Below are 22,995 nucleotides of genomic sequence, written 5' to 3'. Positions count from 1 at the left end.
ATCTTAATTTAATGTCAATGTAGTGTGTCTGTACATATAACTTCTTAAAATTGTGTGTATGTTTTATATCCGTACCATTACTTACTGTGACCAGCTTCTCCTCAAATAAATGGACTGCTATTTTCATAGTAAAGTTCTGCTAAATTCCCTAACTGAAGCTTCAGAAGCGAGGCATTATTAAAATGAGTCAATTAGTTAATGCTCCCTTCCCTCTTTTCTCTCTTGCTTGGCTTTTGCATGTCAAGTCAGAAGAGACAGGTGGAGGAAGGTGGAACAGGGTGACTTCACATAATATGTCCACTAATTTTAGTTCCCAGGGAAACTGCTACATTGCTCTGGTCCTGTCTCTGAGGGGAGTTATTAAATACTCATCCAGATGGCACCAAATGTCTACACAGAAGCCAAAGGTTTAGTCGGTCAACAGCAGAAGTGTCTTAGACATGCTTACTAAATGAGACTTTAAATGCCAGTTCCTTGGGGCCCAGATAAATCCAGCTTAAGTAACAATTAGGCACAGAGAGGAAGGACAGATTTCACCCCATGAAAGCTACCTAAATACCATAAGCAACTCAGAGAAAATTTCAGCTGCTTATTTATAAATCAAATGACACACAATTTAACAGATGGCCCTAATGCGCAAGAGATCATCTAGTGGTCATATAAGGGAACCCTTGAAATATGCTTTTTCTAAACGAGCACAGACAAGATATAGAAATGATCGGTTCAGCAGATGATATGGTGCCTCCCCTCTCTTCCTCCCTCCTTTAACCTCCCCAGGTCTTTTGAATGCTAACCATGTGCCGGATACTGTGCTAGGTACTCAGGAGGCAAACGGTTGTCATTGCCTTCTCGGAACTTACTTGGTTTAAGAAGAAGCAACCAGTTGGTTAAAACTGATCATTTTTAAACCGATCACTTGCAATTAGTATATAAATAGCTTGCAAGTATTTGCACAACTAATTATGCTGGATCTACACAAAAACAGTTATTTCTGAGAAAATTTTTACTAGAATTCTTATGCTGTAATTTACTTATTACTTTAAGTATGTTTAATTCACAGACTCAACTACTGAATAATAATTTTTTACTAACATTTCTAAGGAATCATAACCATCTCTTTTTAAGTGGGTGAAATATTCAAGTTCTTGTTAAAGACCCATGAAACCTAACTTCTCTTTCTGTTCTGACTAGAATAAATCTACGTTCTATAGCATATATGTACTATATATATTTATATGTATGTATGGAACTATTTTCTGTGTATATAGTCCATAATATATGAACTACAGCATGGTAATTAACAAACAATTCAATTTAAGACTAGTTTAAATTTCTCACATATTAAAATCTGAGTTATTAAATGGTCTATGGATTATCTGAATTTGAATTAATACTGTTAGTTTTTAAAAGTTTCATAATTCAGATTTAATTTGTTAACTTTCTGAAACTGGTGATCCAGCTCAATATTGGGATGTTTAGGGTGTGAGTGAGCCAGTAGGAGGACGGCAGTTAAAATTTTTTTAAAAATATTTCTTTTTTAAAATTTGTGGGCCAAAGACATATAAATGAATCCATTGCTTACAGTAGAAGGAGGTTCTGTATTGTAAAGCTATTTTTATTGACTGTGTGTAGAAATATAGTGGAGTTGATGCTTAAGGCCCTAGAAAGATTTATGTTTAGCCTGAGAGAAGATTTATGTTTTGGAAACCTACCATCAGCTCATTTGACAGTGAGGTGATTTATATATCTTTCATTAGATGAATGATTTGAGAATAGCTCCTTCTGTGCTTCTGTTTACAGTGTGCTGCTGTTTCAAAAGACATTTTGAATTGTTTTCAGTAGAGTTCTAAATTATGCATTTAAAAACTTAACAGTAAAATTTTCTATCCTAAAAGTGTTCTGCATGGGCATACTGGGACTTTTGTGAAAGAGCTATTTTATTTCATGTTGAGAGACTCAACAACCTAGAAAAATACATTAACATGTGCTTCAAGTGCTATTAGAAAATTAGACTTTAAAAATAATATGCATAAAATATATACTTAAGTCATACATTTACACAGAAATTAATCCAATCCCTTTTTACTTAAGCATTTAGGAAATTTGGTCGAAACCTCACATTGATGTAAAAATGGAATTTAAAAAGGATTGCTCTCTAAAAGGATCAGATTTATACTCATTCCAATTAACTATTCAACTGGTTTTAACGAACCCAAAATGTGTACAGCACAGCGTAGGAGCTAGGCAGACCCTGGGTTCTGACTGCTCGGGTTTGGACCTTGTGCCGCTTGACCTTTCTGTGTCCTGGTTTCATCATCTCTGAAATGGGGTCATGACATTTCCTACTGCATAGTGTTGCGGTGAGGATTAAATCTGACTTGTATATGTTCAGGTTTTGAACAATGACTGGCCCCTAGTAAGTACCATTTAACTTGTAGCTGGTGTCCTTATTGTTATTATGCTTAATACTCCATGGAAAAGTTTTCAAAGAAACGGACCTAGAGATTTTTGTGAAGTAATTACTGAGAAAGGTTCAAAGGCAGTTTTATATAATTGCAGTATCTCTATGGGTAGAATGGCTTCATCTGAGGAAGCTATTAAAAGTAAACTAAACTGAAGCATTTTGTCTTTACCTGTAGTGTAACCTCTGGAAGGGCAGCAACCTTGTCTGTCGTGTGTACAGCTCCTCCCCCAGGGATTAAAAGTAGTTGGTGCAGTGTGGGTACTCAGTAAATTTCTTCTTCACCAGTAGGGGAAACAACTATTTTTCACTGAATAACATATTATTACAGTAAAATATCACCAAATCCTCCAGTGAAAATATCTACAGGAAAATATGAGTACTGACTGACACATCATAATGAAGAGCAGGCTTTCTCTTTCCCGGCCACCAAAGGTAGTTGATTTAGGGCCGGTTGTCCCCCTCTCCCACATGGGAAATTTTCAGTGATAACAATCCTGATGTCACTTACTCCCTCTGATTTCTTTTTAATCAGTTTGAGAGCAATGATGTTGGTGGGCAACTGGAATTACCTCCTTCACTGAAGAATCCTTCCTTTTGTTCAGTGTGCTGCAGACATAAACACAAGCTTTCTATATTTTAATCCATTATTAAAGTCATCTTTTGAGAGATTGTTGAAGGAACAATGGCTGCAAGAAGCCCAGAATCAACCCTGAAATATGTAACTATTTTTATTTCTATGTATTTATTCACCTTGGGCATGTCCCCTACTAATATTTAGGGGTCAGAGCAAAGGTTTTAAAGGTCATTTCCAACTCTAAAATTCTATTATTTACTTTGTTACATTTCCTAAGAAATTTTAATTTATTAACTACCCATGATCTAGTATATATCCTTTAATAATATTTTCTTATTTTTAATGTTTCCATTACAGTCTGCTTTCGATATTATTTTGTATTAGTTTCAGATGTGTAGCATAATAGTTAGACAATCGTGTACTTTACAAAGTGTTCCCACTGACATTTTCAGAACACACCTGGCACCATACATAGGTATTACAGTGTTATTGACTGTATTCCCTATGCTGTACTTTACATCCTGCGATTACTTTGTCACTGCCAATTTGTACTTCTTGGTCATATTTTTTTCTTTAAATTCTCTTTATTTCACCGCATTATTTTAAAAGGTTAGAGATTAAATATAAAGAATAGTTCGATTAAACCAGATACATTACCAACATAGGGAAAGGTTTGACTTACCAGTGTCAAGAGCTATGAGAGGTGTGCGGTCTTACCCTACTAGCAGTTTAGTCTGCCCCAGTTTGATGGTGAGCCTGAGCAAGAGGCAGCATCACTCTTGGCAGAGGAAGGTGGAACTTCCTGTTTGCCCTGGTTGCCAGGCTGCCAGGCCTGAGGAGTAGTCCAGGTAGGTGCTGAACAGTAAGCAAATCTGCCCTTTGTTTTCCTATATAAACAGCCTCAAAAAGATAGTCCAGACCAAAAGGGCAATTAGTACTTCCTTCACTGGCCATGCAGAAACAGGAAAGACACAGAAAGAATCACTTTCTCCCAACGATATTCATCCCTCTTCTCTAGGTTAAATCCAGATGATTTAATTACTTGGCTTCTGGCAAGAGGTATGCTCCTCCATCAACCATTCTGACGAGCCTTACAGAGGCTGGGAACAAAACTGCAGTTTGTCTCACATGGCAGTTAGTAAGGGCTACCATTATCGGGAGGACTCCACACAAGTTGGTGAGGCCAACCTATAGTACGGATCCCAGCAATTTTCCCAGGATCTCAGACTTGCCCCGCTAAACGAATCCTACAAATTATACAAGTTTACCTTTAAAAAATCCAGATGATTTTCTTCTTAAGTTTCTGAATTGACATTTCCCCTTGACTTGAGTCATCATTCCAGGCTCATCAATAAGAATATACACATTCTTTAAAACTTACAGAGACCCATTCCCTCTGCCACTTTAGCCAAAAGGGGTACCATAAGGGTGCTGACTGAGCAGTCCACTAAACCAAGAGGCCATTATCATTTTAATCTAGGACCATGTCAGTCAAGTCAACAAGAGCATCTGGGTGCTGAGTCAGAATTCAGTTTAAACCCTCTAGTTCCCCTTTGGCTAGGCAACTACCTGAAGAGTAAAGAGATAAGTCAGGACATAGAGCAGTTAGAGGCTCACAAGACAAGTAGAAATGCAAAAAAAAAAAAAAATCAATGAAGAATTGTCTCCAAGAACCAGCTTTTTAAAAATGCATTGTATCCCTTTTATTTTTTACATGATTCTAAAGATTTATTTGGAAGAATAAGTAATATGAGAATAGCTCAGAAAATTGTAAATAAGAAAAAAATGCGGAGCTTGGCTAACCTCATCAGATATTTAAACATTATGAAGCTAAAGTAGTTAAAATCCAGGTCTAGGATTAGGTAAACAGAACTGCACAATGCAGGGAGCCAGAGGTAGTACAAGTGTGTGAGTGGTTTTTCAAGTGGTTTTTCCCTGGAAATGAGATGAGAAACAAGCACTCCCATATTGAGAGTGGGGGAATAAATTTTAGTAACCTGTTTGAAAGGCAATTGGCGAGAGCTATTACATTTCCATATATACAAATACTTTGGTCTGGCAGTTTTACCTTTAGGAATTTGTTCCAAATATTTCTTTAGTAACACATTTTGTCTAATTCACAAGAGTGTGATGATAAATCAAAGTTTTTGGTTCAGTTTCATCAGAAATTATATTTGTAAGTTGTATGTTGTAGCTCCTTTCCTCCTTTCTCCCTCTTCTTTTTTAAAAATTTATTATTTTTATTTTTATTGTATTTTCCTGTTACCATTTAGTCCCCTTATACCTCCCCCCTCAAACACCACTCTGTTGTCCATGTCTATGAATCCATTTTTCTTTTCATTCAATCCCTGCACCTCTACCCGACCCCTCAGCTGTCATCCTATTCTCTATCTGTGAGTCTCTATTTTCCTCATCAGTTCAGTTTGTTCATTAGATTTCACATATGAGTGAAATCATATTGTGTTCATCTTTTTCTGATTGTCTTATTTGACTTCGCAGAGTATCCTCCAGGTCCATCCATAGTGTCTTTTTCATGGCTGAGCAGTATTGCATTGTGTGAATGTCCCATAGTTGTTTTATCCACTTGTCCACTGATGGAAACTTGGGCCGCTTCCCAATATGAGATATATTCCTAGCAAATGACTGTTCTTTTATACACCACACAACTGCTAAATGTGCTCCTGCCTCAGTCACCTTCTTACCTCCTCTAATCTTCAGATGACTTTCTGGAGCTTTGCTTTTCTGACTTCCCTTCAGTCTATGCTTTTGATTTTTCATTCCATTTCTTATAGAATGCCACCCCGCTTCACAACCACGTCTTAATTTCCTAATATGTTCTGGAAAGTTTGTTATCTGTGTGTATCAAAAATGTAAAGGATGATCCTGGGTCTTGAGTCTGGTAAGACCGACCCAGAACTCCATTCATGGACTGTAATGACGCATATCCACATAAACATTATGCTCCGAATATTTCATGGAAGTGGGAATAGAATATATTAGAAGTAGGATAGAGTTTGGGGGTCAGACACACTTGAGTTTAGTGTTCAGGTCCTGTACTTATTTGCTGTGTCAGTTTTAGGGAGTTTTTCTCATCTGTGGAAGGGAAAATTCTATGTCTTCGAGTTGTTAGAATTCCATAAAACAGCTCGTGTGAAATGACGTGGAATTCCTAACAGCAGCAGGTACTCAGTGCCAATTCTCCGTCCTCCTACTAATTTGTTACTGTGCGTGTATGGAGATTGTCAAAGGATTTATTGAAATAATGATGAAATGTCCCACTAGAGCTTCTATCTTTTGGCTCTGTGCAAATATGAGTCTTTTTTTCTATTATTTATTTATTTTTATTTTTGTTCAAGTACAGTCGTCTCCATTTCCTCCCACCACTCCCCCCACCCCAGCCATCTCCACTTCCCGCCCTCAGTCCTACCCACTTTCAGTATTGTCCATGTGTCCTTTATACATATTCTTAAAAACCCTCCCCCTTCTTCCCCCCATTATCCCTTCCCACCTCCCCTCTGGTTACTGTCAGTTTGTTCTTAATTTCAAAGCAAAGCAAATATGAGTTTTTTTCTATGTTGTTTGCATTGTCTTTTTACTCACCACTGCTTGTTTGCTTCTTATAGCTGTGTATTCATACATTGATTTTCAAATTATTTTGGTTTGTTCACTTGGTGCACTAGTTATTCTTTTTCAGAATCTTGAAAATAACTTTCTGATTCCTCTATTTTATTGAAATATTAGGAAAACATTCATGGCAATTTACTGTCACACCAGCTTTCTAGTGCATGACTGGTAGCTTGACAGTGAAGTGCATTGTTCCCAGCTGTGGTAAGTCAGCTCTGCTTATTTGGAAAACACATCCTGTTGACAATCCAGCAGGCTGAAAAGTGATATGGGGACAACATCCTAGCGGTCTCGATGACACATCACGACTAATCTCATTATTGCCACTGGCACTGAATTGAAGTTACACCAACACAGCCTTAGTCAGCAGTTCCCAAACTTTTAGGCACAAGGGACCAGTTTTGTGGAAGACAACTTTTCCACAGAATGGCAGGGGCAATGACTTTGGGATTATTCGAGTGCATTACATTTATTGTGTGCTTTATTTCTATTATTAGTACATTGTAATATACAGTGTCCAGCAAAAGTAAGGCTTGCTTGAGTGTGGTTGGTAGGGTACCTGAATGTCTTGCACGAGATGGGCAGCAATTTGAACATTTCACCTAAAATGTCATACGGCACACTTGAGTGTGATGTTGTTATGTTACAGAGTTACGTGCTTATGATTTTGTGATAAAAAAGGAGCATTATCCTGGCTGGTGTGACTCAGTGGATTGAGTGCCAGCTTGTGAACCAAAGGGTTGCTGGTTCGATTCCCAGTCAGGGAACATGCCTCAGTTGTGGGCCAGGTCCCCAGTAGGGGGGGCACATGAAAAGCAACCATACATTGATCTTTCTCTCCTTCTCTTTTTCCGCCCCTTTCCCTGTCTAAAAGTAAATAAATAAAATCTTGATTTTTAAAAAAAATGTTATTTGTGCTGGACCCTGTATAATAAAATAATTATGTAACTCACCATAATGCAGACTCAGTGGGAGCCCTGAGCTTGTTTTCCTGCAACTAGATGGTCCATCTGGGTGATGGGAGGCAGTGACGCACAAAGCTTGTTGCTTATGTCTAACCTGCTCTGTAATCTCGCTTTGGTTGCTGTCACTGCAGAAAACTCTGCTTCACAAAGATAGGATGTTGGAGATGGAAGCAGGTTTTTCAGTGGTTTCGTGGCAATCTCGGGATATTCTGCCTTGACTTTAATCCAGAACGTATGAAGATTTGAAGTTGTCTCAAATGTACCTTTAAGGCCACCATCATGTGCAATCTCAAGCAGTTGTCTCCAGTATGGACAAGGTCAATTCACTTGGCTCATTCACAAATGCATCCCAGGTCCATTCCTTCCCAGGTTGGGGATCTTTTGTGGTTGGGGAGTAATGCTCAAACTCTTTTGAAATCTGAGATAAGTGATCATACACCAACTGAGAGAAAGAAGGTCCTGGCTGTCTCTTTCAAAATCTCTGCTAATGTTTGCAACATGTCAAAAATCCCAGTGTTCACCAGTCACCCCCGTGATCCAGTTTGGCTTTGAACACAGCCACTTATCTGCCCACTTGAACAGAGTTGTTGTTCGTTCCTTGAATGAGAGGTTGTGTTTATTGAGCAGGTTGAATATATCACACAAGTTAGCAAGTTTTATGACCCGTTCTGTGTCCCTGAAATGTGCTGCCAGGGGTGACAGTCTTTCTAAAAGGAATCTCTGGAGTGGCTCTCATAACTCAGAAACCCTGGCCAGTTATCTCCCTTTGGAAAGCCGTCTCACTTCTGTGTGTGAGAGAAGACATGCGTGCTCTGCATCCACCTCCTCACAGAGCTGCCCAAGCAGACATGAGTTTAAGTGCATGTGCTTTGATGTGATTAATAATTTTAATCACATCCTGCAAAACTTTAAGCTCAGGTGACATTTTTCAGCTACCCAGCATTTCTCTGTAGGTGACACAGTGTGTAGACTCACATTCAGAAGTGACCTCTTTGCCCTGAGTTGTGAAACCAGACAGCCATCCAGTCACGGCAGCCACTCCATCCATGCATATACTGACATAAAATGACCAATTCAGTTTTCCCAATATGTTATCATTCGAAGACTTAAATTGTTCTGCAGCTGTGGTTTTGGTTGGAAACAAGAGTGCACATAACCTACCCTCATGCACATCCTCCTAAAAATATATTGCACAAAAACAAGCATTGTTGCTTTATTGTCAACATCAGTAAACTCATCAACCTGGGTGGCATACCATGGTGACTCATTAATCCTCTCTGACAATGGTGCCTCAGTATCCTATGCTATTTCATCAGTTCATGTAGTTATGGTGCCAGCTGAAACAGGAACACGTGCCACCTTGTGAACTGCAGACTCTCCTAAAAATTCACAACAAATGTCTTTAGCAGCAGGCAGGATAACTCTTCACCAATAGTAAAGGGCTTCTTAGCTTTAGCAATGTGGTAAGCCACTAATGATGCTCTCAATGTAGATACATTTGATAAAGTGGTGACCTTCAATAATTTCTTCCGTTCCTTCTGTTCATGTTTTTTTTTTCTTTTGAAAAACTCCAAAGGCTTGTCTTTTAATGCAAGGTGATTTGTCACCATGTAGTGGAGCAGGTTTGAAGGTTTCAGGGCTTTGTTGAATTTCCAGTCACCACATATTATAAAAAGTGGACTTAGAGAATGTGAATCACCTGTTACAATGAAACTGTAATTTAACTAGAACTCAGTATTTTCTTTAAATTCAGCTTTCTTTTTGTTGGCAATCTTAGAGTCTTCTGCTATCTCATCATTGGGTCTTTCCTCATTTCCAAAGAAGCTCTCCAAAGACATTTATTTCTTACTCATTTTGGCTAGGGTTAGCATGTGGGCTTACCAAAACTGTGACTGAGACAAGTGTGCAGTGTGGGAAAGAGATGCAGACAGAAGTGGTAAATAAAATACTGAGCAGCCCCTGTGTGGACTAAAAAAAAAGTGTTGGGTTCTGACTTAAACCCTGCCACCAGATGCAGGCATGCAATTGAAGTACATCAACTCACTTGCCATTATATAGCCTGCCTCCAGATGCAGCTTAATTGTCACCTGCCACTCACTGATAGGGTTTTGATATGAGTCTGCAAGCGATTAATTTATTTTGTTCTCTGTGCAGTCAAACCTCTCTACTAATGACAACCTGTGTTTGCAGCCACTGCCCAGCATTAGCATCACCGCCTCAGCTCCACCTCAGATCATCGGGCATTAGATTCTCATGAGGGACGTACACCCTAGATCCCTTGCATGTGCAGTTCACGGTAGGGTTGCTGCTCCTATGAGAATCTAATGCTGCCACTGATGTGACAGGAGGCAGAGCTCAGGGGGTAATATGAGCAATGGGGAGCAGTTGTAAATACAGATGACACATTCCTTGCTTGTATGCACGCCACTCACCTCCTGCTGTGCAGGCCACAGACCCGTACCAGTCCATGGTCTGGGGGTTGGGGACCTCTGCCTTAGGTCATTCAGTCTATTAAGTCGATGTGATTATGGAGGGTAGATGTTTTACTACATTTCTAAAAGGTTGTAATTTAAAGAAATATTTTTGTATAAACTGATTTGCCCATTGACCTGCAATATACATTACACAAAAAAAGGACTTAATCCTCAGATGTATTGAACTATGTCTTAGAATCCCAACATTTTTAAGGATTAGTCTTTTTGTCAGTATAAAAACTGGTCGGACGCATTTTCACTTAACATCCACAAAAAGCTGATAAATAGACGATATAACTACTTTACTCATTAGTTTGTACACAAATTACCAAAATGCATTGTATAGTTAAGTCTTAATTCATCAGGCATTCTCACTGGCTTTATAATTAATAATTAACTATTCAATATTTAAGTGCTGTTCTTGGAAATATTTTGTAGAATTAACAAGGCTTGTTCAATTTGTAAAGGCCGTCTCCCTTGGTTCTGCCACCAATAAGTACAAAGTGATTATAAAAACATATTTTACATAGTAATAATAACCACTGTATTAACCAAATTAGTAGCAAATTATTACAATTTGAGAACAGCTTCTGTTAACAGTAATGGCAATTTATCTGCCATATACTTTAAGATAACTTACCAGGTATAAAGATTGCAGCAATTCCTTGCTATTACAAATGCTAATTCTGAATTTGCATACATAAGTGAACTATAAGAATTGGTTTATTTGCTGAGTGGATTGAGCACAGGCCTGTGAACCAGAGGATCGAGGTTCGATTCCCAGTCAGGGCACATGCGTGGGTTGCAGGCTAGTTCCCTGCAGGCCGGCTCCCAGCAGGGGACACACAAAAGGCAACGATATATTGATGTTTCTCTCCCTCTCTCCTTCCCCTCTAAAGATAAATAAATTGGTTTATTTGTCTTAATGTCATTAGTGTTTTAAATACAATTTTAGTACTTTCAAAAATTAAGACATTCACATGGTTAAAAACAAACAGTTCTGAAAACATCGTAATAGTATATATCATATTTCAATAAATGGATTGGGGACAGTTGTGTGGCATTTGGGAAACACAAGGTTGGATCATTTTATCACTCTTATACCAATAAAAATATAAGATATATTGAGCCCTGGCTGGCATAGCTTAGTGGATTGAGCACAGGCCTGTGAACCACACGATTACGGTTCGATTCCCAGTCAGGGCACATGCCTGGGTTGCAGGCCAGTTCCCAGCAGGGGATGCACAAGAGGCAACCATACATTGATGTTTCTCTCCTTGTCTCCTTCCCTTCTCCTCTAAAGATAAATAAATAAAATCTTTTTTTAAAAAAAGATTTATTGAAATTTAAAAAGTAAAAAGCTAAACCAGAGAAGTCCTGTGGTAAACACATAAATTTGAAAAAATAATTAATAGAGAATACCTTTTTAAATATAAAAAGCCCCCAAAATAAAAATGAAATTAGTAAATTTAACCACATGAACAAATAATTTCTGTATGGTAGAAAAACATTATGAAGTGAAATGGCCAACTAGGTAAAACATTTCCAACTCATAACAAAGGGGTACATTTCCCACTATATAGAAGAGTGTTACAGATTAATTTTTAAAAGGACCAATGACAAAGTCAAAAAAAAAAGATCGTGTCAGGAGATCAAACAGAATTTACAGAAAAGAATGAGGTGACTCATAAATATATAAAAAATTCACTCTTATTAGGGAAAATGTAGACTACAGTGCCTCTGAGATACTACTTCTTACTTCCGAGATGGCAGTGGCCTCAGTTCTTTTGGCTATACGCCAGAAGATTTGGGGGTTATATATTAATTCTATTTTTTCACTAGCCTCCATACCATTTTCTATAGCAGTTGTCCCATTTTACATTCCCAGCAATAGCGTACCTGGCTCTCGTTTTTCTACATTCTTGCCAACCCAGCTTTATTAATAGTCATTCTTACAGTGTGAAGTGATATTTTGTTGTAATTTTCACTTGCATTTTGTTAATGATTAGTGATGTTGGGCATCTTTTCATGTGCCTGTGACAAAATAGCCAAGATATGGAAACAACTTAAATGTTCATTGATGGATGCATGGATTTAAAAAATGTGGTATGTGCGTACGATGAAATATTATTCAGCCTTTAAAAAGAAGGAAGCCTTGCCCTTATGCAATAACATGAATGATTCTGGAGGACATTGGCTAAAGTGAAATAAGCCAGCACCAGAAGGACAAATTATGTATGATACCACCTGCATGAGATATCTAAAATAGTAAAAGTCATAGAAATGAAGAGTAAAATAGTTTCCAAGAGCTGGGAGCAGGGGGAGAAATGAGGGAGCTGCTGTTCAATGGTATGAACTTTCAGTTCTACAAGATTAATAAATTCTAGAAATCTGCTATACATCATTGTGCCTATAGTTACCAATACTCTATTGTTCATTTAGAAATATATTGAGAGGGTAGACCACATCCTAAGTATCCTTACCATAATAGATTGGCAAAGGTCAAAAAGCTTGATAATACTGTACATTGGAAAATGTGGAGAAACACACTATACATTCTGAGAGAAATATATCTGGATATAGTCTCTATGATGGGCAATATGATGCTGTCTATATAAATTTCAAATTTGCATTGAACCAGAAAATATAGCTATAGATAGTCTTGCTCATTTATGAAATCTTGCATGCACAAGGCTATTTATTTTATCATTCTTTGAAATAGTAAAAGAGTGGAAACAATCTAGATGTGCAGCCACAAGTGAATTAGTAATAGAGTTATAGCATTATTTTTAATAAAAATACATAAAGTATTCCCATTTTTATAACTATGTAAAGATTGGCACTTGCAGAGCCAAGCAGTGTACTTTTCCTCTCCTGAAGAGTTTTTTTTCTGGTGTTTCTAATTGTCTTCCTGTTTTCCGTGTAATCATCTACTATATTATTTAAATTCTCTCATTGAATCTCTTACTTGGGGGAAGTTCTATTCAGACCTTTTATTCCATCCTTGGCTAGTAGCTTTCTATGTCGGCTACAAAAATCTCATTCTGTGACTCCCTTTATTTAGTCTGGGTTGATGCCAGTGTTTCTCCTTGACATTTGTCATCTCCTTTCTTGGTTTTATTCTTTCATTTATGTGTACACATCTTCAAGCAAATTATTAAGAAAATGTGAAAAAACAGTTAAATTTTCTGAGGCTTTTATGTGTTTAAAAATGTTTCTATTCTACTTTCAAATGTGATTGGTAGTTTATCTTGGGATAGAATTCTAGACTGAAAATTATTTTCATCAGAATTACAAAGATTTTGTTTTATTGCCTTTAGCATCAGTGCTGCAACTGAGAAATGTAATTCATTATCAATTCTTGGTGCTCTGGTTTTCAAAAAAAAGAGGGAAAGAAAAAATATTGGTGTCTGCCTGATAATTCACCACTCTTCTCTTGAAACCCTTTATTCAACAAAACAGAAAGGAAAGACACTTTTTACATTTTCTTTCTGGTTCGGTTGAAGTACCTTTACATCTGCTCCTTCCTCTGTGCCCTGTGATTCACGGTTAAACTTTACGATCCACGAGAATGCCTCTTGATATGCAGGGATGTGTACACTCATATTAATAAAGCCTGGATTCCAGGTTACTGTCTTGTTGAACCAACAATCCTTTCTTGGATATCAAAAGTTAAACACTGACTTTTCCATATCTTTACNGGTGTCTGCCTGATAATTCACCACTCTTCTCTTGAAACCCTTTATTCAACGAAACAGAAAGGAAAGACACTTTTTACATTTTCTTTCTGGTTCGGTTGAAGTACCTTTACATCTGCTCCTTCCTCTGTGCCCTGTGATTCACGGTTAAACTTTATGATCCACGAGAATGCCCCTTGATATGCAGGGATGTGTACACTCATATTAATAAAGCCTGGATTCCAGGTTACTGTCTTGTGTGAACCAACAATCCTTTCTTGGATATCAAAAGGTAAACACTGACTTTTCCATATCTTTACACTTATGGTATTAAGATCTGAATCTTCCAGAGGAAAATGGATGCCTTCAGCAGAAAGGAGAAAGGCCAGCAGAAAGAAGTTAAAAGAAGAAGAGTACTTTAATATATGTTTTTAACGTCTGTAGAATTTTCTTTATTACTGTAGGGAGCATTTTACCTTGTTCAAAGTTTGGTTTTCATCAGTGTACTCAGTTGCAACTTACTTAGCTTGATATTATATAAACTATCTCCATAGTTACTTGCATTAACTATGTATGTAGGTCTTTTGTGTGGTGTGGGGGTATCCCTGTACTGATTTATGTTTTAACCCTGAAATTACTAGAGGATTTCCTTCAGTCTAGTCATTTGTGTTGCATAACCCAAATGCAAAAATTATTGATGATATTAAATTTGGAATTAGAGGTCATGTGGCCACTGACCTATGGAAAATCCCTTCTAAAAATACAGACTGTTATTTGATCAGACTAATCATTAAAACTGAATCAATCATATTCTCTCTCATAAATCATTAAGACATGATACAAATGGATTAAACAGACCATGACCTATCAATTTCTTTGCTTGTCAACAGAACCTTGAGTTACCAGAAGTTAAACCACTTCATTTATTAGGTTAGGGCCAAAATAAAGCAAATCTACCTAGTTTTTCACAGTCCAGAATAATTATAAATATAGAAATGGCCAAAATATGAAATTACTCATGACAAATAAATGAAAGTAAATCTAGAATAATTGCCAAATATGAAACTACCTTATTGTAAATGGTATAAACATTTAAGTAACTTGATCAGTTCTATTCATTTTGAATAAATTATTTGATTGGATTCTTTAATATCTTCGGTTCATGTTGTGTTTTCTTAAAAAATACTTAATCCTTTTCATCATGGCCTAAATTAAAGAATTCAGGTTGTATTTCTTCCTCTAATGAAGGGCAAACTCCTCCATAGGAGGTATAAGAATTAAAAATAACTTGAAATATTTTTATATCAAGTGGGATTTGTTGATGAATAATGTAAGCTTCTAAACTGGAATTTCTTTAGCTATAACAGTTAATGTTCTCACTGCAGCCGAAGTACCAGGAGAAGTGTAAAGAACCAGAGTCTTAGCAGTCATTCACCCATTTCACACCTACTAAATACAATCCATTATGCTAGATAATAAGAAAAGTGGAAAGGAGCCAAGATTATATACAACTTATGAAGTGGAATGTCTCAAATACGGACAGAATTCATTATCACAGGAAAGTTTGTGGAAGTACAGATTTCTTACACTACAGCATTCCAAATTTACAGACTATATATTCTGTGATTTAATTTATAATACTTTTAGTTCTATTGGTTGAACCTGTAGGGACTAAAAACATGCTATTTCAGAGTCTATATAACAAAAAGAAATGTGATTTCTGAGCTCAGGAAACATAGAAAAAGATTATTGTTAAAATTTATCCCTGCAACCATATAGGATCATAATTATGTCTTGTGTCTAAAAATGCTTCCAGGACTTTCAAATGATATTAAGTTTGGAAGGCACTACAAATGACCTCTACTTTTTAAGTTGTTGAAGGTGGGATAAAGTTGTTCATCCAGTTATGGAACCTGTTTGCTGTGAATGATAATTATTGAAACATTCCTGTCTACACCAATATCTCATAGAGTATTCTTTCTAGACACATCTCTTCTTATTCTTCTCTCTTCAGTGTTAATGGGTAGGTTTGTAGGGCTTTTTTTTTTTTTGGTATATGAAAGAGATTCTGTTGTTCTTTATTTCAAAGACATCTATTTCCTAGTGTGCACTGACAAGTTCTTATGATAAAATGATAGGCTTTTGAGATATAACATAGCATTTCTTTCCCCAAATACATCCATGCCCTTAGGGAAATTCTGTCTAATGTCATTATGATTATGTGAAATAACATAAAATTGGTCACTTCTTTAATTTATAAATATAAACAGTCTTGAATGCCACTTCTCAGAACTAATGAAAATCTCTTCTCATTACTGGACTATATGTCTATTATATTTTTACTTATTTGCTTTTTGTCATTTGTTCTGATGTCTCCAACTTATAAAATTTGTTCCCATTGTTTTTATATTAATGCATACATTTTTAATAAAAACAGATAAACTCTGTTTTTAATGTTAATATTATATCCTCTTTTTGAAAAACAAAAAATACCCTAGTGGTATTTTAAGAATTTACTCAGTTTTTGCTTAATCTTATGTTTCCAGTCTATGAAGCATATTCTAAAGCAATAATGATAACACTTAAAATATACTTACTTACATAACATTTTTGATGAAGTCAGTTTTAGGTATCATATGGTCCTCAACATTCCTGGCAAGGGAGTACAAATATTACATTAAAATGGAACTTCTTTTTTTTTCACTTCAGCTCCTTTCTTTGATCAAAAAGTTATGAATAAATCTTGCCTCTTTTCACAAGTGAATATGTGTTCAAATGCAATTAATCTACTCTATTAACTCTTCTAAACATCTGCTGTATGTGTTAAACACTTCAAAATTTTGTTCTGAACCAGTTTATTCTAAGTAATTTCCCAGTTAAATATTTACATGAGCTTCCATGATGATAAGCTCTGGCCTGTCTGAAATAATCACCAGATTGTCCAGAGAGAACTATGTGAAATGTAACACACTGTGTAATAGCTATCCAATGGAACTTAAGTGGTTTAACTGGGTTGGACTGTTTTTGCATATTTTTATCCTAGCCAAATGAGGCAACAGCCTCATGAATTCTTTTATGGGTCAACATTTTTATTGTCCAGAATTCCACTTAAAAAATGCCTGATAGACATATGCAGATGTTTGCATTGTGACTATTCTAAATATGTTCTCAAGTTTCCCTTTCTGAAAAAATGAACCTTTACATTTGTAGAATTTTAGGAATAAGTCAATTTACAGTTATTTTCATAACATAATAAATAGGTGGAAAAAGAAAAAATGGACAGGCAATGTTCTTTGGCAAATTAAAAAAAATAATGCACAGATTATGCAAATATGCCATATGCACAAAGTTACTCAAGATATCATTTTCTAATTAAAAATGATATGAGTCTGTTAAATCTCAAGCAGTGGTCAAAGATTTAAATAAGTCCCATAATCCTATAATAGAGATGATGTCATAGGTGGTAAATTATAATTCTTAAATGAGCTCTAAAGCAGTTTTACTCTTAGTTATAGAATGGAATATTCACTTTATATGAGAAATGAAGACAAGACTGAAAGGTCCACAATGTGGTATTAAGTCCAACTTTTGAAATGAATATGAACATACAACACTTGCCCAGAAAGTACCCATCCATGTACTATGTAAAATAGAGACATTTATTGAAGAAGATACAAGATATAAGAAACGTTGTATATAGGACAAAGATGTCTCAGTCCCCTTCAAAGTAGGTACCTTGGGACCTTACACAGTTCTTCCAGCTTCTTTCCCACTGTTCAAAACGCTCTGCAAAATCCTGGGTTGGAATCTCTATCAGCTAACTGCCCCATCATATTTTCCTGAATCTCATGGACTGTGTGAAATATCTTCCCTTTCAAAGGTGATTTTAGTTTTAGGAGAAACCAGGAGTCACAGGGCATCAAATCTGGTCTGAGGGGAGTTGAGTCACCTGGGTGATTTGATGTTTCGCCAAAAAATTCTGCACATGATGCATGAGTGGGCACATTTTCATAGTGAAGCTGCTAATCACCAGTCGCCCACAGCTGTGTCCCTTTTTGTCAATTGCATCTCTCAACCAACCAAGAAATTTGAGGTAGAACTCCTTATTAATTGTTTGACTTGGAGGGAGATACTTCTGACGGACAATACCTTCCCAATCAAAAACACAGTTAACATGGTTTTGATCTTGCTGAGGCTTTGCCATGAGCCTTCTTTGGGCTTGGAGAATCAGGTAACTTTCATTGGGATGACTGGGCCTTCCCTTCCACATCATTGTCATGGACTCATGATTCATCTCCAGTTATGACCTTCTTGTGGAAATCTGTTTCATTGGTAGTAGTTTGAATCAGGTCGTTAGCTACTTCAGCACAATGTTCCTTCTGTTCTGATAACAAAAGCCACAGAATGAATTTTATTACAACACGTTTCATGCCAAGACCCTGCATCAAAATCTGGGACACAGTAGGTTTTGGAATCCCCAGATCAGCTTCTAGTTCTCACACTGTCAGTGAGTGATCTTTGTTGACTGCAGCCTGGACATGTTCAACATTCTCAGGTGTTCTGCTTGTTGCAGGCCTTCTAGAATGTGGATCACCTTCTACAGATTCTCAAGCATCTTTGAAGCATTTGTGCCACACTTTTATTTGTGTTGCAATCATTGCATCACCCCTGAATGCCTTCTAAATTATTCAAATAGTTTCCATGGAAGAATGCTCAAGCTTAACACAAAACTTGATGCAGATTTGTTGCTATACTCGCTCAGTCATTTTGAATGCAATGACCACACAGTACGCGTGTTCACTCAATGGCATGTACCGCCTCCACCGACTACTACAGTGAAATTGTCATTGTTCACACACATGCATTCCAGTCTACTCTCCTCGGCTGCCAGGTTATATCAATGCCATGCAAACCATTCTCATTATATTAACTATAGATGGACTTTTTCTGGACAGACCACATCAAATGTATAACAGAAACCTGTTTCCTATCACCACCATCCAGTATTATTCTATCTCAGTATTTTCTTTTTTATGGCTCAATTTCCCATTTATTGAGTCCCTTCTATAAGTGTAGTAGAAGATGGAAAATAAATCCTCTGTCCTTTGGAACTCATAGTTAATTAAGAGAATAGTAAAATACACATATAATGGCATTTACAAAACCAGAGTAAGAATGAAATAAGGGAGAGGCTCTGAGACAAATACTTAGCTCTACCCAAGTTTAACTTATGTAAGCTGCAGCCTCAGTGTATCCATAATTTTTCTAGTAAGTGGTAAGTCCATTCTTAGATTTTACTAAATGAAAATAGTGAGCTAGATAATAAATAATAATCACAAAATTTTAATTTTTTGTGAAGAATGTGATTTTTTTGCCGTAGGTTGACCTGTGTTTTACTAATGACAACACTGATATCATTTTCTTGATAAATTTCAAATATTTGATAAAGAACAGCTCAAAAATATGCCTAAGATTAAAAATTGGTTTTGAATAATTTAAGTAGTAAATAATCCATTGGAGATTAAAAATAATGTCCCAGGTTTTCGTCAGATTCCTGAATGGGTCCTAGACCTAGCATAGGTAAAGGTAGAAGGAGGGTTTGGAATCATTACAATCTAGGAGGTGTAAAAGTGGGTTATGTACGGGAGTATACCTTATTTTATTACTTGGAGTTTGCTCACAAAACTTCCTCATAAATATGTTTTCAATCCATTGAATACATTTTAAATCAATTTTAATATTTTTGCATTATGTGGACTTTTGTTATGTGACTTCTCCAAAAAAGTAAAGAAGTAGAATTTTTATTACTCATATATGTGACTCAATTAATTGTGCTCCCTTGATGAATGTTTGGTGTGTGCATGTTTTAATAGCTCATGTTTAAAAACACTGAAAGAGCTGTCAGCACTTGGATGGATGTCAGAAATGTTACATGTAAGTTTGACTATTCATGAAATGATAATAGTTTCCTAAGGGTAAGAGGGAGCATTTAATCTAGGGCCAAGATTGTGTCAGTCTTGTAAATAATGATGCACCTCCCTCTAATTATGTTATAATTAACACTTAGTATGTTTAGTTTTTAACATTTGTTTTTTTACACACATTAGGAATTCACTAGTCTAGTTAGCTAAGTTTCCTTGGTTATGTAACATTATAGCAACAAACAAAACTGATCACTTTTTTCACTCCCAGGTTTTTATTCCTGCCTAAATCAGTAAAGCATACCTCCATATGTCCCGATAACATTAAATTTTTCCAAAAGTAGATAAAATTCATTTAAATAACAAATACCTATACTTTATTTGTGTTCTGTGGAGAACTCAGAGAGATTTGGTAGACACTGAGGATTGGGGATTAATGCAGAATTTTTTGTACTAATGCTTTTAGAAAATTAGTTTCAATAATTGATACTAAATCCTAATAATTTTAGTCAAATGAAACTTATCTGAATGAAAAAATAAAATGTTTTTAACCTTTTTCTATTCAAAATGAAATTAGATATTAAAAGTATGCATGTTACAACATTATGAAAATTTAATGTCAATGAAAAAAGGGGAAACTGAATATACACATGATAAGTAATTATGGGTCAGCACAAGTACATCTGATGTTTCAGTTTAAAGGTAGCCATGACTTTTAAAGAAAAAGGTCATGGTATAACAATGAATACTAATTATTTTTAAATGGGATGGTGAAAGAATGTTACTTCTGAAACGAATGTGATTTCAGATTTTTTTGAATATCTATTACTAGGCTGCTCATTGATTCCAAGCCATTTAAGTCACTTAAATTATGATCAGTTCATCATGAATATTTGCAAAATCCTTTGAAAATTACTGCCTTAACTAGGAAACTTTCAGTAGAGTTAACTGGTTTCCTTATACAAATTTTTTTACTCAGAAATTAATAGACATGTGACATAATGAATAAGACACAAATTCTACCTTTTGTCCTTAGAGCCTTGTGAGAGAAACAAATAATTACATGGATAATCATTTAAATAAACTTGTGATCAGTAATTTAAAAGACAAGTATAAGGCACTGTGAGACTGTGGAAAGTCAGAGAAGGTCAGGCTGGGTTTTCTTAAGATGCATTTGGCTGTGATGCAGAGAATGGTGGGATGTGTGTCCAGCGTCACCAAGAAACTCTTAGAGATAAGCAAGCAATATGCGATAATGGGAGCAATAGGAAGAGACATAGATGGATCCAAATATATTTTGGAGACACTTTAAAAGGACAATGGTCACTGGCTGTGAGAAAGAAATTTGAGACAGGACAGTGCAAAGGATGAATTCTAGGTTCCTCGCATGAGCACCAGGAGGATCTGGTGTGGATTTATTGAGCTGAGCAATGCTGGAAGAGGTCTAGTTTTTTAGAGGATCCTAAATTTACTCTTTGACATGCTAAATTTCTAATGCTCATGAGCTAGAAGCGTGGGCATGGTCACCCAAGCGGTAGGATATGTGATCTTCAGCTCAGACAATAAAGCAGGATTATACATTTTAGAATTACCGGCCTAGAGAATTCAAAGCCCACTGTCAAGAGAATGTAGACTGAAAATAAAAAGAGCCTAAATCTCCCACATGTACAGGTTGAATAGGAAAGGAGGAAGACCAGGAGAGACAGAAAAAGCTTTCAGAAAGGTAACTGCTTAGCAATAACTGCTGAAGATTTTTGTAAAGCCAGCAATAGTGTCATGGTGAATGGGAATTCTTGTATAGTGGCAACTATCTGTAAAAATCAGGAGACTTGACTTCCAGATTAACAACACTGGGGACTTTTTTATGATCTGAACAAATGATTATTTTCCCTACCACTTTATGAGAAAGTATTAAATAATGTCCATTATACCAAAAGTTAAATGTTGTGAACAGACATATGTTGAAGCTAACGTCACAGCGTGTTTTCTTAGCAGGTCCTTACAGAGCTGCTCTCAACCAAAATAGAGTTGTATTTATAGAATTAAAATATAGAAAGAGGCATTGTGTTTTTGCCTGCAAACATTGCTACTATTTATTTATGGTAGTTTGGTGAAATGTGGTTCTGATCACGTGGGAGTCCTCACTGGGGGTGAACATTGGGCCTTACCCGTGGTTTGGAATCGCCTTTTTCCCTTTTCTGGAGAATAAAGATAAACCAGTTGAAGATGGATAATTCATCATTGTTAATATATTACATAGTTCAACCTTGGAAGAGCTCAAATCACTTTAAAGTTTTGTTCAAACAGTAAAGTAGGTATTAATTTTCACAACATTCCTCGGGAGGCAGGTGTTCACAAAACAATCTGTTAACATGTGCTCACTCTTCCCTCACAGGGTTCCCTGGGGATTCAAGGCCTCCAAGGTCCACCGGGAAAAGAGGGTCAGAGGGTAAGTAAACTTGGAACAACTGGCAGGCATTACTAACGCAGGGCTTACTTATTTCTGACACTAACAGAGATAAAACCGAAATATAGCAAGCAGAGAGGCATAAAGAGAGTATCAGCTATCTGAAGACTGAAATTTGAGATTTGAGAGTTTGACAAAGTCAATCCAGAAAATTCTATATATTTTCAGGATTCACAGCATAAATGTAGAGATACAGTTTGGGTAAAATGACTTAACTGTAATTTGATCTAAAGTATATTTTCTCATATCTTGGGGTACTGAGTTAAGCTGTTATTTTTTTGAATGGTTGATGAGTATCTTTGTGGAATTCCAAAAGATTCACAGCTTCATTTGTGAATTCTGTAAAGATCGTGTATATTAACTACATTCTTTAGCCAATTAAATTATTAACATTAGTGATTCCTTGTAACTTCATATTATTACTATCTACTGCCTTTGAGATAAACTATATAGAAAGTGAATAAGTTGTCCTTGCAGGTGGGTGGGTAACGATCCCTTCAGTCTCTGGTCCTGGTTCGCCCCTTCAGTGATAACCACTCAACTTCACTTGAACGATTTTAGCAATGGGGCACCCTATTCTTGTGGCTTATTGTTACTATTACTATTTTCAGATCATTTAAAATGTTTTCTTTATTTTGATTGTTGTTCAAGTACAGTTTTCTACCTTTTACTCCCATTCTAGCCTCAGATCATTTCAAAATATTACATCTCAAAATATTTTATGTGTCCTTTCTCATATGAGTATTATCAACTTCTGTAACCTTACAGGTGAGGATTCTGTGACTGGTAATGTTTAGATAACTTGTCTAAAATCAAAGAGCTAATTAAA

At 36.2% G+C, this 22,995-nt stretch overlaps 1 protein-coding gene across 1 annotated transcript in view; it reads left to right on the top strand.

The window, feature by feature from the left end:
* The window catches only part of COL19A1 (collagen type XIX alpha 1 chain), a 341,924-nt gene that overhangs the window by 176,755 nt on the left and 142,174 nt on the right, over nt 1-22,995 (top strand). The window contains exon 16 of the mRNA XM_037034331.1: nt 22,095-22,148. Coding sequence (XP_036890226.1) covers nt 22,095-22,148 — 54 coding nt within the window. The remainder of the gene's footprint in view (nt 1-22,094; nt 22,149-22,995) is intronic.

This window comes from Sturnira hondurensis, unplaced genomic scaffold (genome assembly GCF_014824575.4).
Source record: "Sturnira hondurensis isolate 20B ecotype Veracruz unplaced genomic scaffold, ASM1482457v3 Scaffold0022136, whole genome shotgun sequence".
Lineage (NCBI taxonomy): Eukaryota > Metazoa > Chordata > Mammalia > Chiroptera > Phyllostomidae > Sturnira > Sturnira hondurensis.
Note: the sequence above shows the minus strand (reverse complement) of the source record. Positions and strands in the feature narration are given on the sequence as shown.